This window comes from Barbus barbus (genome assembly GCF_936440315.1).
Source record: "Barbus barbus genome assembly, chromosome: 38".
In the NCBI taxonomy this organism is placed as follows: Eukaryota; Metazoa; Chordata; class Actinopteri; order Cypriniformes; family Cyprinidae; genus Barbus; species Barbus barbus.
In genome coordinates, this window is record NC_136716.1 from 10,948,638 (window position 1) to 10,966,939 (window position 18,302).

Below are 18,302 nucleotides of genomic sequence, written 5' to 3' on the forward strand. Positions count from 1 at the left end.
GGTAGATTTTAAAGTTTTTTTACAGAATATTAATAATTATTGAGTAATTGATTCAAAGGGATTAGTTTTAGTACAAAAATAAAACTAATAAAAGTTCATGATTTACACACCCTTATGTCGTTCCAAACCTGTATAACGTTTTACTTTGGTCGAATATAAGAGAGAAATAAATAATTTTTGTTCATGCAATGCAAGTCCTCAAAAACGGTTTGGTTACCAACATTCTTGAAAATAAAATTTTCCTTGTTCCACAGATGAACGTAAGTAACTGGAACGACAAAAAGGTGTGTAAATATTAACTGAACAATATTTGAGAGAAATAGGCCTTTTGTGTACATAGAAAAAGTCTTAGATCTTTGAGTTCAACTCATGAAAAATGGGGGCAAAAACAAAAGTGTTGCATTTATAATTTTGTTCAGTGTATATTATCCAACAGATCTCAGTTAGAGAATTAAAGATGTATAAATGTAAGTTGTATATTTTATACATTCTCTATTAACCCCCTGAAGTTTACACTATAATGGAAAAATTATAATTTATTATATTATAATATATAATTTATTTGTAGCCTATATCACTTTTTATAATAAAGATAAACTATGAATAGCAACTGTTTATTGTGTAAGTACAATATAAAAAAAAACATTTAGAAATGGGGGGAAAAAAAATTATATTTTGTGTTGCTTTGTTTTGTATTTCATTCTTGCTGATAAAATACACATTCTTGTCATTGGTTTCCTCAAATGTCCATCTACAGACCCTGCTTGAAAAAAGTATTTTATCAACTGATTTCTAACATTTTGCAATCTTTAGGGTAGTTTTTCACACGGGTTAATGCATGGCCATGGTGAATATATCTGGTCAGATGGTTTAAAGTATCAGGTATGTAAAAACTTAACGCAGGTCACGTACATTTTTAAACAAGTCACATAATACCCCAGTGTTTTTCATTTACACATACACTTTCGAGTTTTGCCAATAATTACAAAAACTCCCTCCTCTTGCATTTGGCAGGCTGATTTCAAATTAAATGTTCCCATAGGACATGGGACTTACACCTGGCTGGATGGCAGCACTTATGAGGGAGAGGTACACAAAGGTGTCCGTCATGTGTCGGAGTGTATAAATGTGCCAATACCTCTACCGTGTACAGAGGTCAGTGGTGTCTGGCCAAAAGACAAGGGCAGGTATGTACGAACACACATCCATTGTCTCAATATTCCGCACATGTATTTAATAATAAATATCTTTACTGGTGTCCTGTGATGGTTACAGGGGGTAATGTACTATAACCAGGCAGCCACATCATGGTACAAGGGAGAATGGGTGAACAATTGCAGAGAGGGTTGGGGAACACGGTGGTATGTGATATTAATGCACATTTCTTTATAATTTTTTTCATTAAAAAAATACTTTCAAATCAAGTTTATTATTAAGCTCTGCTCAAGATCTCCTTACGAACCACAATTTTTTGTTTCACTAAAGTTACCCATCTGGAAATGTATATGAGGGACAATGGAGGAACAATGTTTGGCATGGGGAGGGAACAATGAGATGAGTTCAGTTGGATCAGCAGCAATATAGTGGGCAGTGGGCAATATAGTGGGCAGCGGTATCCAGGTCTGTTTAACTTTGCCCATTTATTAAGGGTCATTGCCTGTATTATGTCTGATTTCATAATTTTGTACTGAAATTCTAGCAGAAGTTTCTTATTTAATGTAGGATGGAAAAGGAACGCACACGTGGTTCCGTAAAAGAGTTCCGTGCTTTCAGTACCCTCGTATGAACGAGTACACAGGAGAATTCGTTCAGGGCATGCGTCATGGTCTAGGACAGTTCTGTTATGCCAGTGGGGCTGTGTATTGTGGAGAGTGGAAACATGACAAAAAACATGGACATTTTTGAAAATGGACGGGTATATGAAGGGAAGTTTATTAAGGACTGCATGGCTGAATTTCCTGCCTTCACTCCTGGCCTAAGTGGAATTATGACTCCTTTTCCAGATGAGAGTAAGTAATATTCATGGAAAGAAGCAAAATATATCATTAGCTCTCCGGAATACTTGATACTGATTAGTTAAATAATGGCTGCTAAACCGTAGTCCTCCCTAAATTATTTCCTACATTTAAGTCTGTAGTTTAATTTTTATATAAAAAATCTAGTTTAAAATGTGTACTTTTGTATATTTATTTTATATGTATAACAAATATGGGTCACACTTTATATTAGGTGGCCTTAACTACTATGTACTTACATCAAAAAATAAGTACAATGTACTTATTGTGTTCATAATGTATTGCAAAACACTATTGCGGCTATTGAGGTGGGATATGGGTAAGGTTAGAAACAGGTTTGGTGGTATGGGTAGGTTTAAGTGTGGGTTAAGGTGTAAGGGATGGGTCAGCAGTGTAATAAATGTAATTACAGATGTAATTACGTATTTTAAAACTATAAGTACAATGTAAAAGCATGTATGTACACAATAAGGGCATTGTACCAAAATATTAATTTAAATGTAAGTACATAGTAGTTAAGGCCACCTAATATAAAGTGGGACCCAAATATGTATTGTATTAAACTCAAATAAATTAATGTCCGTTTATTTTGTTAGTAGATAGTGTACAGTCAGTCAAAACTCATCAGGATGTTATGAGATGACTCTGGTTCACACTGGGGTCTTGATTACTTTTTCAGGGTTTAGTTTCCAAAAATGGCTTGTTGACAGTGCATTATCCCCTACATACAGGATGTTTTTGTATGTCCTTCTTTAATCTAACAGTGTTTATCTCTGTACATTAGATGATTCATCAAACAGAGCTTCACAGTCAAGCACAAGCTCTTCGCCGCTTGGATCTGACATGGTTTTGAACATTCAAGCCCTGTTAAGTAGATTACCTGAGGCCCACAGAGATCAACTTAAACAGGTTCTTGTCCTATTTTGAGATGAATCCCAAGGTAAATCCAGAGCCAAATCTGTAAGTACTATTTTATTTACATCTGTTTAGGTGGAATTTGTGGGAGTGAGACACATTGGTTTGTTAAGGGAAATATACAACTTCTACAGCTGCCTTGGACATGAGCAGTCTTCAGACAAAATATTCCCACTGACCCACCTGCAGTTCTCTCGCTTTCTCATGGACTGTAAAGTTCACCAGCATGGAATCGCATTAGCGCAAATGGATCGTCTTATCAACGGTAATGCCTTTGAGCATAAGAATGTTTAGTGATGATGCTTTTCTTTTGTCACAAAATCTATTACACATAATTAAAAGTTTTGCTTGTCATTGTCTGAATTTAGATGAGGTTCATTCTCCTTTTGCGGTCATTATACCGAGAGAGTGTATCAGCTATATTATCATTGTAGCATATCATATTTGCCACAAAGATATTGAGTGAGTACATTCATACCATAGCTTATGCTTTCATCAAGTCACAAATTACTTTGTCATGTTTTAGATCCTCTAACAACAATCGCAGCATGTTTTTTTTTCGAAGCTCATGAGGCAGAACATAATTCCCAATGCGAAACACGTAAAAGGTAAAGAGATAAAGATTGTAGAGAATTTTCTATATAAAATTATTTATAAACTCCAATAAATGTTATAATTAAAGCAAATTATAAGCAAAGAAAATACTATACAAATCTTATTGAAATAACCAGTTCTTTATTTACCCTTGTAAGACACCCACCCTCATAAAAACACTCTCATTGGATCTAATCAAATCTCATAGGTGACCTATTTTTTTTTTTATCTCAAAAAAGTGAGTTGTCGCCAAAAGGTGAGGAGTTTGCATCTATGGTAGAAGCCTAAAGAACATTCAGCTCCTAAAAGTTTTTGGAAAGTTAATATTAATCATAAACATTTTTCCCTACAATTACACAAACTGTAGGAGGAGTGGGAAAAAAGAAAAAAAAAGTTGAAAAAATTAGGGGGCCTTGCACTGAAAAAGGTTGAGAACACTACACACTGTATCGATTAATCCTTTATCATATGTAAAGTAACTACATTACTATAGGTCTAGATAGTCTCAGATTATAATATAGTTATACTGACATTAGTACTTCATATACGTCCTCCAAAAACAGTACATTTCTCTATCTCTGATTTATGACTAATAGAGGGCTAATTTCATATTCTCAGAGACAGAACTGAAGGGCTGGATGCAGAAAACAGCAGTTCTTCAATCAGATATTTTTCCCTGCATATGAGCACAGTGTGGAGCTACAGGAGGAAAGACTCAGGCTGAGACAAAAGAGAATTTCTCTTGCAGAGGCTGACAATGCAAGGTATTTAAAAATTAGTGCTTTCCCTGATTCCAAGAACAGTTCTAATTCACACTGCACCAACAGATGCTGACAAACATTTGTCTGATCAGTGTGTTAGTGTTGGTCTAAACTTGTTTTTGCAGATTAAACATATTGAATCAGTATTTATTGGGTCGTGGAATGTCTGAGACGTGTCGGCTGTCAGCATTGGTCTGTGTCTGTCGGTGTAATGTGGACTAGCCTTTTGAAGCCCATTTAATCATTTTTAACAAAATGACTTTTTTCAGATATATAGAACAGCTGGAGGCTGAGGAAAAACAAGAGGAAGATGGTAACAGAGAGGTTCCAAACAATGATGTTAATCGTTTGCCTTCTACTTCCATGACCCATGACCTCCACCACATGTCATTTCAAAACAGTCAGTCACTAGTGGAAGTAAGAAAAAGAAGTACACAGAATTGTATATTGTGTTTTCTTATTTAATTAGCTTTCACAAAATCTTTTGACATTAAAACCCTTAAAAATATATATTTTCTGAGTTCAGAACTGCACAGAAATATTATCGCTGTATCTAAATATGCTCATTATGAAGTACAAAAAGTAGCAAACAAATTAAGTATCAAAGTCTAATTCAACAACAAACCAAATAAATCAAACATCTAATTCAAGCACAAATCAAAAAAATTAAAATAAAATGATCCACATCCAAACAATGAGTGGATGTGCTTTTATTTGTACATGGGAGGTGTGAATGTGATCAGGTCATGTTCACACACTGACTGTCTCACTTTCTCCTTCCGTTCTGGGGAGAACAGCAACAGATTCTCCGACATCTGAAACACCAGAGAACAAGACATTTATGGACACAAAATACTAGTTAAAATTGTGAAATTTAAATTAATTTAAGTGTTATAGAGGTTGAAAGTTTCCACAGTCACAGAAAACCTGGAAACACCTGATAATTTTAAAATTGTGGTTTCTAGGCCTGGAAAAAAGCTTAAGGAAAATCATTCTTAAGTAAACGAAATTAATCCAATTAATAAAATTAATTAAAAGCTGCAAGATATTTTATTGGATCAAAATTGCTGTATGTTTGTGAATTTCCATGACTGGAAAACTGTAGGGAACCCTGCAGAAAGACAAAGAGGGAATTCATAAAGGAAAGGTTTAACTCACCTGACTGATCTGGGGTGAGAACACCATTCTGTGAAGAGCTGAGACAGGAGTGCAAGAAAGAAGAGTGAGTGCCCATGTGCCCCTAATAAACCACATGTGAGCATTAAGAACATTGTGATGTGATCTAAACTACCTGTAGGTGTTGCCAAGACATCATGTGAGCGCTCCTCTGCCTGAGTCCCCGGACTCTCCATCTCAGCATCAACTGGCCCAAGAGAGAACCTCTCTGCTGCAGGACTCTGTGCAGGAGACATGCTGTATCTCACTGCTGGCTGCAGATAACGCTCAATGTCCAAACCAGTAGCACCCTGGGAAAAATGCATCAGATGATGATTCTCAAACTATCAAGTCAAAGTAAAAAAAAAAAAACTGTGTAGACACTTTACAAACGAGTAGGATTTGGGGATATACAAAATAGGTTAAAGCTACACTGAAAATTTGTGGCCCTCTACTGATTAAACCTGTATGCTTCTTGCAGAGGAAGATTGTTTTGGTTGTGCTTCGGCTCTGTACCTCTGTGTGGATATAAGGAGTTGACCAATTATCGACTCCGATATTACAAGTTTATGGTTATTGGTCATTTCCAAAACAGATTTGCTGATAAAATAATTTAAAAGCATTTAAAGAGTTTGTCAGTCCTTGTTATTCTTAATTTTGACATTATTTACATACACATACAGTTGGGCAAAAAAGTATTTAGTCAGCCACCAATTGTGCAAGTTCTCCCACTTAAAAAGATGAGAGAGGCCTGTAATTTTCATCATAGGTACACTTCAACTATGAGAGACAGAATGGGGGAAAGAATCCAGGAAATCACATTGTCTGATTTTTAAAGAATTTATTTGCAAATTATGGTGGAAAATAAGTATTTGGTCAATAACAAAAGTTAATTTCAATACTTTGTTATATACCCTTTGTTGGCAATGACAGAGGTCAAACGTTTTCTGTAAGTCTTCACAAGGTTTTCACACACTATTGCTGGTATTTTGGCCCATTCCTCCATGCAGATCTCCTCTAGAGCAGTGATGTTTTGGGGCGGTCGCTGGGCAACACGGACTTTCAACTCCCTCCAAAGCTTTTTATGGGGTTGAGATCTGGAGACTGGCTAGGCCACTCCAGGACCTTGAAATGCTTCTTACGAAGCCACTCCTTCGTTGCCCGGGCGGTGTGTTTGGGATCATTGTCATGCTGCAAGACCCAGCCACGTTTCATCTTCAATGCCCTTGCTGATGGAAGGAGCTTTTCACTCAAAATCTCACGATATATGGCCCCATTCATTCTTTCCTTTACACGGATCAGTCGTCCTGGTCCCTTTGCAGAAAAACAGCCCCAAAGCATGATGTTTCCACCCCCATGCTTCACAGTAGGTATGGTGTTCTTTGGATGCAACTCAGCATTCTTTCTCCTCCAAACACGACGAGTTGAGTTTTTACCAAAAAGTTCTATTTTGGTTTCATCTGACCATATGACATTCTCCCAATCCTCTTCTGGATCATCCAAATACTCTCTAGCAAACTTCAGACGGGCCCGGACATGTACTAGCTTAAGCAGGGGGACACGTCTGGCACTGCAGGATTTGAGTCCCTGGCGGCGTAGTGTGTTACTGATGGTAGCCTTTGTTACTTTGGTCCCAGCTCTCTGCAGGTCATTCACTAGGTCCCCCCGTGTGGTTCTGGGATTTTTGCTCACCGTTCTTGTGATCATTTTGACCCCACAGGGTGAGATCTTCCGTGGAGCCCCAGACCGAGGGAGATTATCAGTGGTCTTGTAGGTCTTCCATTTTCTAATAATTGCTCCCACAGTTGATTTCTTCACACCAAGCTGCTTGCCTATTGCAGATTCAGTCTTCTCAGCCTGGTGCAGGTCTAGAGTTTTGTTTCTGGTGTCCTTCGACAGCTCTTTGATCTTGGCCATAGTGGAGTTTGGAGTGTGACTGTTTGAGGTTGTGGACAGGCGTCTTTTATATTGATAAAGAGTTCAAACAGGTGCCATTAATACAGGTAACGAGTGGAGGACAGAGGAGCCTCTTAAAGAAGAAGTTACAGGTCTGTGAGAGCCAGAAATCTTGCTTGTTTGTAGGTGACCAAATACTTATTTTACCGAGCAATTTACCAATTAATTCATTAAAAATCCTACAATGTGATTTCCTGGATTCTTTCCCCCATTCTGTCTCTCATAGTTGAAGTGTACCTATGATGAAAATTTCAGGCCTCTCTCATCTTCTTAAGTGGGAGAACTTGCGCAATTGGTGGCTGACTAAATACTTTTTTGCCCAACTGTATACAGGTACATCTCAGAAAATTTGAATATGGTGAAAAAGTTCTCTTGTAACTTATTTCAAAAAGTGAAACTATATTTATACATTATGATATTTTAGGATTCATTACAAGTAAAGTAAAACACTTCAAAAGTTTTTGTTTTAATTTTGATTAGAGCTTACAGCTCATGAAAGTCAAAAATCAGTATCTCAAAATATTAGAATATTTCCTAAGATCAATCAAAAAAAAGGATTTGCAAAACAGAAAAGACAAGTTCTTTAAAGTATGTTCATTTATGCATTCAATACTTGGTCGGGGCTATTTAGCACAAATTCCAGCATCAGTGAGGTGTGGCATGGAAGCGATCAGCCTGTGGCTCTGCTGAGGCACTATTGAGCCTTCAGCTCGTCTGTACTGTTGGATCGACTGTTTCTCATCTTTCTCTAGAAAATATCCTATAGATTCCATAAAGGGTTCAGGTCAGGCATGTTGGCTGGCCAATCAAGCACAGTAATATCATGGTCAGCAAAGCACTTGGAAATGGTTTTGGCACTGTGAGCAGGTGCTTAAGTCCTGCTATAAAAGGAAATCAGCATCTCCATAAAGCCTTTCAGCAGATGGAAGCATAAAATCCCTAAAATCTCCTGGTAGACTGCTGCATTGACTTTGGACTTGATAAAACACAATGGCCCAACACCAGCGGATGACATGGCACCCCAAACCATCAATGACTGTGGAAACTTTACACTGGACCTCAAGCAACGTGGATTATGTGCCTCTCCTCTCTTCCTCCAGACTCTGGAACCTTGATTTCCAAAGGAAATGCTAAATTTACTTTCATCAGAGAACATAACTTTGGACCACTCAGCAGCAGTCCAGTCAAGACGCTTCTGACGCAGTCTCTTGTTCAAGAGTGGCTTCACACAAGGAATGCGACAGCTGAAACCCATGTCTTGCATACGTCAGTGCGTGGTGGTTCTTAAAGCACTGACTCCAGCTGCAGTCCACTCTTTGTGAATCTCCCCCACATTTTTGAATGGTTTTTTTTCACAATCCTCTCCAGGGTGCGGTTATCCCTATTGCTTGTACACTTTTTTCTACCACATCTTGTCCTTCCCTTCGCCTCTCTATTAATGTGCTTGGACACAGAGCTCTGTGAACAGCCAGCCTCTTTAGCAATGACCTTTTGTGTCTTGCCCTCCTTGTGCAAGGTGTCAATGGTCGTCTTTTGGACAACTGTCAAGTCAGCAGTCTTCCCCATGATTGTGTAGCCTACAGAACTAGACTGAGAGACAATTTAAAGGCTTTTGCAGGTGTTTTGAGTTAATTAGCTGATTAGAGTGTGGCACTAGGTGTCTTCAAGATTGAACATTTTCACAATATTCAAATGTTCTGAGATACTGAATTTGGGACTTTCATTAGTTGTCAGTTATAATCATCAAAATTAAAAGGAAATAAACATTTGAAATATATCAGTCTGTGTGTAATGAATGCATCTAATATACAAGTTTCACTTTTTGAATGGTATTACTGAAATAAATCAACTTTTCATAATATTCTAATTTTATGACCAGCACCAGCACATACATACACACAGGTTCAAATTATCGGTTATCAGTCTACTTGATCTGTAATAATCAGTATCGGCCCTGAAAAACAAATGTGACCCTGAACCACAAAACCAGTCATAAGAACATTTTTTGTTGTTTGTCCAGTCATTTTTTGAACTTGAGATTTATACATCATCTGAAAGCTGAATAAATAAGGATAGGACAATATTTGGCTGAGAGACAATTATTTGAAAATCTGGAATCTGAGGGAGCAAAAAATAAAATGCAAATAAAAAATATTGAGAAAAATAGCCTTTAAAGTTGTCCAAATGAAGTTCTTAGCAATACATAATACTATTCAAAATTTAAGTTGATATTTGTGGTAGGAAATTTACAAAATATCTTCATGGAGCATGATCTTTACTTAATATGCTAATGATTTTTGTTACAAATACATTCGTGCTACTTCTGACTGGTTTTGTGGTCCATATTTATATCTATTTTGGGATGAACAGCAACAGACAATCAATCATTTTAAATGGTGCAATTGATTTAAAATTTAGGCACCACAATATTAAAATGTACAGTGCAGATTACATTTAAGAGTGTTATTAAATTATTAGGGGTTTTAAAAGATCAACTTTAAACGATAGCAGTATCAATTAATAACCCATTTGGTAGCAAATATTGTGCATCTATAGTTAGACTTTGTAGATAATTACCTCAGCATCTTGATTTCCAGTCATTTCAACATCCATACTGGTTGGAGATCTGTATGGACAGAGAAAAGAGTATATCAGAGTATATATTATGAACCACAAAACATGACATAATTTACGCTACAACTAACATACACATGAAGCGTAGCGTACCCATTACTGGCCAGAATGAAGACCTCATTACAGAGAGCTGTAGAAACTGTGAAATCTTTGGTTGGTGTGGAGGGCATCGGGGTAGGGGAAGCAGGTGCACAGACACTGGGTTCTTCTTCCAATAGTTCTGAAGAGCTATGAGATGAGCCCTGGGATAGAGTATCTAGACCAGCATCTGCTCCAGGCTGGACATGCAAACTCCCTTCAGAGACTTCACAAGAGATGTTCTCTTGTGGTTCCTCTTGGGAAGAAGGACTGAGCATAGACTCTGGAATGCAGTCTTCATGCTGAGGTTCTGAAGAATAAACAGCTAGCTCATACTGGCTGGGTGAGTCATGAGTTTGGGCTACTGGACTGTTTTCTGGTCCATTACTGATATCTGGTTGTGTGTGTTGGGTACAAATAGAGCTTAAATCAAAATTAATACGGCTGTTGCCGCAGGTCTCGGTGTCTGGTGAAATATTTTGGTTGTGGTCAGGACCAATCTGAGGAGCTCTGGGTGACTGTGGGAGGGCCTCAGCACAACGTAGAGGAGTGGAAACAGGCATTACATCAGGTTGATGGGTTGGAGGAGGTGTGGCAGACAAGCTAGGTAGAGATGAAGTGTCAGAAACTGCAGTAGATCTACACTGCCTGCCTGGAGTGCTAAACTTAGAAACAAAGGGTGAAGAAACTGCACTGGTTCGACATGATCTTCTAACAGCACCTAAAAACATGAGAATTATCTATATTAAAAACAAAGACAACATTAATAAAAAGTTTACTGAATTAGGTTAAAAAGGCCAATTAAGTTAAGCAATTAAAGCAATTAAGTTAAGCTTAAAAAAAAAAAAAAAAAAAAAGGAATATTTAAGTATAAATATTATATTACTATAACTCTGGTAGGCCTGGACTACAGTTTAATCCTGTAGTTTTATAATAGCTGGAGGCAGCAATGAGAAATGTGATCAAAAGGACAAAAAAAAAAAAAAAAAGAAAGAAACCTTTTTGGTTTTTTCTTCTTCTCTATTTGAATATGACTATACAATAATAATAATTATTATTATTATTATTATGATAAATCTCATTCTTAATTAAATTAATCCAATTAATAAAATAAATTAACAGCTGCAAGATATTTTATTGGATCAAAATTTAATTTTATTCAAAATAATAATAATTATTAAAATAGTTAAAAGAAAAATATTGCAATAATACCATTATACTGTAAAAAAACAGTATTTAATAACTTAATACTACTAGTTACATTTTCTTTTACAGAACAGTAAAATTACAGTACTAATATTTATGGCTGCCTTAATTTCGTTGCTTTGAAAGATTAAATTATAGAGCCTTTCCCCCAGTTTCAGCAAGCCTAGTCCCAGAGTAAAATGTAAGTCTGAGCTGTTTCAACTGAAAGAAACTTGCACTAACTGATCTTAAAATATATCAGTGCCTTTGTTTTGTCTCAAAAAGCACACCAGTAATGTTTTTTTCTAAGCACATTTATAAAATTACTTAAAATATCCTAATTGAACTATGGCCTAATCCTGGTTTAGTCTAAGCCCTGTCTGTGAAACCGGGCCTTTGAGTTTTTAAATTAAACCACAGCACTAGTTTGAGTTCAAGCTGCTCTGAAACACTTAAAACACTGGATGATTAGCTGGTCACATGTTAAAAAAAACATGCATAGCTGTGCTTTACTCTGGAACTTGCAGGGGCCAGTTATCAGATCTCATCCCATGTGTTTCGATCTTACCTGATGGCTTGACTGGACTTTCCACCTGGAAGAAGCCTCCATTAAACACCATGGTCTGTGCAGGCAGTGTGATGGCAGGCGCTGCAGGTACAGAGCTCGAGTCATCCTGGATGTTGTCTGAAGTCTCAGTGGCTTTCTGTTCAGCCTGCTTGGCTCTCATGGCGGCCTTTACAGCAGCCAGTCGACTCTTAGCTGCAGCAGTAGTACCTGTTCCAGCCTTCCCTCCCACAACAGGAGGCTTCTGTAGGATAAAAGTACAGGATATGAGAAACGCACAATTCACCTCTTTAAAATGCCACATTAAAATGGTGCTGATAATGTGGTTTACTTTGGCCACTTTTTTTCTGGCAACAGGCCTGACTTCCTCTTTCCACTCCCTTGCTTCTGCCTCCTTCAAGGCATTAAATTTCTTGTTAACATCTTCCACCTATTAAAAATAAATTCAATTAAAATAAAATAAAATACATAATTAAAACAAGGCTTGGAAAGAATTTGAGAACTTTTATAAAATAACATCAGCCCACCTGAAAGTACACCATGTCCCAGAAGCCCTGCAAGTCAGTACAGGTTGTTATTCTTTCTCCACGGCCCAAGTCGCAGTCATCCACCAGCCCGCTGAACTGACCAAAGCGCTCTTTCATCAACAATCTGGCCTGGCCCACAACCGTACGCATCTGGTCTCGTGCTGCACGAAGAGGGAGAAATATACTTACTACAAATAACTGTATATTAAACATGCTGATTAGATGAGATTGTGTCATTCACTTTCAGTATTGGTAGAAGAAAAAAAAAAAAAAAAAACCCTTTCTGGGAAACCTGGTTACAATACAGTGTTAGTCTTGAATTAAGACAGATTCAAATTAAACACTGATCAAAACAAAAGACTTACTCTCCTCCGGGATAGAAGTATCATCAAATCTTGACTTCCACAGCTCAGAAAGTCCAGTCAAACGCTCCGTCTCGCTGGCCATCACTGCCCTAATGAAACAACATACACTACCGTTTAAAGACTGAAAGAAAGAAACTGTCACTTTTATTCAGCAAGCTCGCATTACACTGATCAAAAGTGACAGTAACGGCATGTATGTTGATAATAAAGTACTACAGGTGCATCTCAGAAAATTAGAATATGGTGAAAAAGTTTATTTTTTCTTGTAACTTATTTTAAAAAGTGAAACTTTAATATTTTTTAGATTCATTACATGTAAAGTAAAACACTTCAAAAGTTGTTTTAATTTTGATGATTAGAGCTTACAGCTAATGAAAGACAAAAATCAGTATCTCAAAATATTGCAATATTTCCTAAGATCAATCAAAAAAAGGATTTGCAAAACAGAAAAGTTCAAGTTCTTTAAAGTATGTTCATTTATGCACTCAATACTTGGTCGGGGCTCCTTTAGCACAAATTCCAGCATCAGTGAGGTGTGGCATGGAAGCGATCAGCCTGTGGCTCTGCTGAGGCACTATTGAGCCTTCAGCTCGTCTGTACTGTTGGATCGACTGTTTCTCATCTTTCTCTTGAAAATATCCTATAGATTCCATATGGGGTTCAGGTCAGGCATGTTGGTTGGCCAATCAAGCACAGTAATATCAGCAAATGGTCAGCAAAGCACTTGGAAATGGGTTTGGCAGTGTGGGCAGATGCTAAAGTCCTGCTGGAAAAGGAAATCAGCATCTCCATAAAGCTTGTCAGCAGACGGAAGCATAAAGTGCTCTAAAATCTCCTGGTAGACGGCTGCATTTACTTTGGACTTGATAAAACACAATGGACCAACACCAGCAGACGTCACGGCACCCCAAATAATCACTGACTTCGGAAACTTCACACTGGACTTCAAGCAGCTTGGATTCTGTGCCTCTCCAGTCTTCCTCCAGACTCCAGACCTCTAAGTGAAATGCAAAATGTACTTTTATCTGAAAAGAGGAATTTGGACCACTGAGCAACAGTCCAGTTCTTTTTCTCCACAGCCCAGGTAAGATGCTTTTGACGTCGTCTCTGGTTCAGAAGTGGCTTAGTAGCCCTTTTCCTGAAGACGTCGGAGCGTGGTGACTCTTGATGCACTGACTCCAGCTTCAGTCCACTCCTTGTGAAGCTCTCCCAAGTGTTTGAATCAGCTTTGCTTGACAGTATTCTCAAGCTTGCGGTCATCCCTGTTGCTTGTGCACCTTTTCCCACCCAATTTCTTCCTTCCAGTCAACTTTGCATTTAATATGCTTTGATACAGCACTCCTTGAACAGCTACCTCTTTCAGTAATGACCCTCTGTGACTTACCCTCTTTGTGGAGGGGGTCAATGATTGTCTCCTGGACCATTGCCAAGTCAGCAGTCTTCCCCATTATTGTTGTTTCAAAGAACAAGAGATACCCAGAATTTATACTGTATGGATGGTCATTTATTGAAACTCAAATGCAAATATTCTAATATTTTGAGATCCTGATTTTTGACTTTCTTCAGCTGCAAGCTCTAATCATCAAAATTAAAACAAACAAACAAAAAAACTTTTGAAGTGTTTTACTTTACATGTAATGAAGCTAAAATATATGAAAGTTTCAGAAGTTACAAGAAAAAAATGAAATTTCTCAACATATTCAAATTTTCTGAGATGCACCTGTATACTATACAAACAACTCTGTTCTATTAAGAATAGTAGAGATCTGCGTCACCTGAAATAGGCAACATCATGCTGAGGCTCCAAGGGGGCCAAGGGAGGTGATGGTGCTGTAGAGATGGACGGCTGATGGGAGGACGGGGCAGGAGGGGGAGAGGACACTGAGGGAGGGTTGGCAGGATGATTTGATGGAGGGGTTGACAGAGGTGGTGGAGGGGAGGAGAGGGAAGGAGCAGGGAGAACAGGTTTTGGGGGAGAGGGGAAGGTGGGCTCCACATTGCCATCAGAAAGAAAGCTATGAAAAAGAAAAACAAACAGTATTTCGGACCAACTTAAAAGTATAGAATTATCAAGTAGTTTGTTAGAATAAATTCTAAAAGGTACCTCGGTGAGAGGAAGGCGCTGGCTGAACGTGGAGAGAGGGGTGCAGGCTCGAATGACCTTATACCAACAGGAGGCTGGAACACGAACCCCTGAGGAGCAAATGAGGGGGCAGCAGCTTTGGGTTCCTCTTCCTCAGGTCTCAAAGAATCAACTGCAGTGTCCTTTTTCTCAGCAGTCTGAAAAAAAAAAAAAAAGCGTAAAATATAATTTGCAATTAAAAAAAAAAAAAAGTCAAAGACATGACAAATCACCTTACCTTATTTTTAATAATTGCCTTTGTGTTGCCTGAGAAAGATAATGAGATCTACTGATTAATGACACATATCAAATAATGCTAGAATGATGTAACATTACTGCCTTCTGAGCAACACTATGGTAATATAAAGCAATATAAATGTACAATATCAGAAAGTATCCAAGAAGAAAATAGCTGTATCTTTCTTACCTTGTACGTCTTTCCCTTTGCATGAAGAGGGCGCTACAGGACATTTAACAGTTGATCTTGTTTTTGCAGTCCTTGAAACTAAATCACAGAGAATGTGGCTTTTGTGCATGCAACACAAGTACAGCAAGGCTTAAAATGTTATAATAAAACTCACCAGTAACCGGTTTAACCACAGCTGCTGGCGTTTTAGCAGCTGATCGTGTGGTTGGAGCTCTTACAGATGATTCAACTGTAAAAGAAGTTCATGCACAATCATGCTCTGCATGGGGTCCTAATTCAATAGTATACTACTGTTCAAAAGTTAGGAGTCAGTAAAAAAGCTCTCGTGGAACTTTGAACCTGTAGCTGCTCTGGTTTTGGTGGTATTCACAGCTTTTGAGTTAGTCTTGGCTGAAGCTCTGGTGGTCAATACATTTTCAACTGTACAAACACAAAGATTGTTCATCAACAACATGAAGGCACCACGGTTTGTTGATTTGTAAGATTCACATTAGGTAATACAAAAACATGAGAAGTTAAGCACAAACCTTTCTTTGGAACAGCTTGTCTGTCTACTGCTGGCTGGAATGTAACAGAGGTACATAAACAAAGCTTGCATGATTTAACACTTTGAATAAAGAAATTACACAAGAAAATGCTGTAGCAGCACATATTTACAGTCATTATTCATACAGATTTTTTTACATGACTACAAAACACATATCGTTAAGAAGTTTGGGGTTGGTAAGATGTTTTTGAAATATTTAAATGAATTATCAGCAGCCATTACACAATCCTGCAGAAATCATTCTAAAAAGTTGCTTTGGTTATCAAGAAACATTCCTTATTATGATCAATTTTGAAAACAGTTGTGCACCAGCTGTAATATTTTTTGTGGAAACAGTGACCCCCCCCCCAGGATTCTTTGTTGAATAGAAAATTCAAAAGAGTTTTGGTAACATTACAAAGTCTTTGCTAAATAAAAGTATAGATTTCATTTTAAAAAAAAACTTATAACAGATAAACTGATGTGTGCATTTTTCTCATATTTAGGACATTGTTTGATGTTAATTTGGGCCAGGTCTACCTGTTTGTTGAATAATGGCAGATGGGGGTATGTTTGGGGAAACATGTATGAAAACAGACATCATTTCTGTCATTTTATTTGGTGATGGCAGTGACGCAGAAATTAGACACTTCAGCTTTTAAATGATACCTTTTGATTCTGCATCATTGAGCGGGTCACTCGTGTGGACTGGTTCGTTTCGGTGATCTGTCATGATGAGGAATGGGATGGGAAATTAGGTACTCTTTATTAAAGTCTGAGCTTTTTCTAACAGTTATTCTCATCACTCACCTTGCTTCTGCTTTGTGCAACAGTGTTTGAAGGCAGATACCCGAGTGGCTGTGGCTTATACAGGCCAACCTTAAACACGCCTTTCTTCTCCTTGTCTCGCTTTTCTTTCTCCTTCTGCAACATCTTATTTTCTTTGTAACGAGCGAGCATCTTCTTTCTCTCCTCAGCAGCAGCATTTACATCTGTTAAGTACAATTGTAACTTCTTGAAAAAAAAGGCCATGCCAAAACAATAAACAAAAATAACTATGATACTGACCATTAGCTGCCTTTGTTTTTGGTGCTCTGTCCTGGGTGGCCATGAGGCTGGATGCATCCATTGAGAGCTCGATCTCTGGCAGATTGTCCAGGTGTCTGCGCAGGTTCTGGATCTTCTCTCGGTTCTCTTTCTGAGATTGAGACCGGCGTCTGGACATCTTCAGCCGGATCATAGACACACTGCTGTCCCGCTTGTACAGGTGAGCGAAGCGAGAGTCCATCCTATAAGAGTTTTTACAACAGGAACATGATTATTTAAAGCAGAGAGGTCACAGCTGAGCTATAAATAGGCTTAACGTTAGGTTTATTTTAACAATACTTCAGCTCTCTAAAATGATATAATGTTGCTTAGTTAGGACAGCTTATCAACTAAGTTACTAGAAGGGAGATTAAACGCTTTCATATCTTTGTTTTCCTCATATCTCATATTTTTCTCTGAGCAGTCACAGAACGGGTTGGTTTTTAGTTAAACAAAGACATAAATATACAAATACAACCTAAACTTAATGCAGCAAAGATCTAATAAATAAACAGACATCTTGATTTCTTAAAGGAGAAGGCCCGATTTAAGAGTTGTAATTTTGTTGATATCACTTGTAAAAAGACATTCCTAACCAAATCCTTCAAACTGGTGTGTGCGACTCATATTACATTTGTAATATAAATTTCAAATTTTATCATGCCTGAATCAACAAAGCAACATATTATCGCAATTGTGCTTACTAGCTAACTTATGCTAAACCAGACGTCTTTTGCACTTGTAACGTACTCAATGACATTTTATGCGCGTTGAAGCCACATTTAACACACTAAGTTTATTTTCTATTCATCTGTTTGAAATAATAGGAGATATTTCTTACCTTTATATTAAGGTGGGTTACGGAAGTCCAAAAAAAAATGCTATATCCAAATGATTCGCAATATTTATATTAACGTAACGTTTACCTGCCCAACGCGTACAACATGCAAGATGGCGGGCAGGTTTTGAAAAGTGAATATCTGTCTTCTGATTGGCTGCTCTGCTACGCAGAACCCTCCGTTGATTGGTTAAATTCGGATAACGCGTTATGCACCGCCCACTTACAAATCCTAACTTGGTCACGCGTGACGCTGGTGACAGTACATATGGTTCATCAGCTGTCTAGGACATTTCAAAATATATTTCTGTTTTTGGCACAAATATAAACAACTAATCCGTTACACTCCAAACTTAAATAAACCATATATGCTACATGCTGCTCTGTCCGGTAATATTTTGAATGGTTGTGTTCCGAAAGGTAAGCCTCTTGCTGAGGATAAAAGTCAAGGTGGATCACCCTGACCAGATATCAAGCGGATATAATCATACTTTATGGCTTTTAAACGGTTTGTATGATACAATTAGCATATTATTCTCCCCAAGCCATGTAA

General features: G+C 37.7%; 1 protein-coding gene and 1 pseudogene across 2 annotated transcripts; one reads left to right on the forward strand and one right to left on the reverse strand.

The window, feature by feature from the left end:
• Positions 1–254: 254 nt before the first annotated feature.
• Positions 255–4,415, forward strand: LOC306858125 (radial spoke head 10 homolog B-like; annotated as a pseudogene). Its single transcript has 11 exons — positions 255–260; positions 814–882; positions 1,015–1,187; positions 1,276–1,361; positions 1,486–1,620; positions 1,723–2,009; positions 2,800–2,924; positions 3,006–3,195; positions 3,299–3,392; positions 3,457–3,538; positions 4,411–4,415. The product of its transcript is annotated as a radial spoke head 10 homolog B-like (transcript).
• On the reverse strand, positions 3,651–17,871 carry dlgap5 (discs, large homolog-associated protein 5). The gene is made up of 20 exons (XM_079397736.1): positions 17,753–17,871; positions 16,894–17,114; positions 16,636–16,817; positions 16,495–16,551; positions 15,827–15,860; positions 15,639–15,719; positions 15,454–15,528; positions 15,300–15,377; positions 15,111–15,139; positions 14,855–15,030; positions 14,526–14,765; positions 12,751–12,839; positions 12,386–12,546; positions 12,190–12,288; positions 11,862–12,102; positions 10,124–10,829; positions 9,974–10,022; positions 5,577–5,751; positions 5,444–5,481; positions 3,651–5,100 (listed from the first exon to the last, which is right to left on the reverse strand). Exons 2-20 carry the CDS (start codon positions 17,111–17,113, stop codon positions 4,996–4,998), a joined length of 2,835 nt encoding a protein of 944 aa, XP_079253862.1. The 5' UTR covers position 17,114; positions 17,753–17,871; the 3' UTR covers positions 3,651–4,995.
• Between the last annotated feature and the right edge of the window lie 431 nt (positions 17,872–18,302).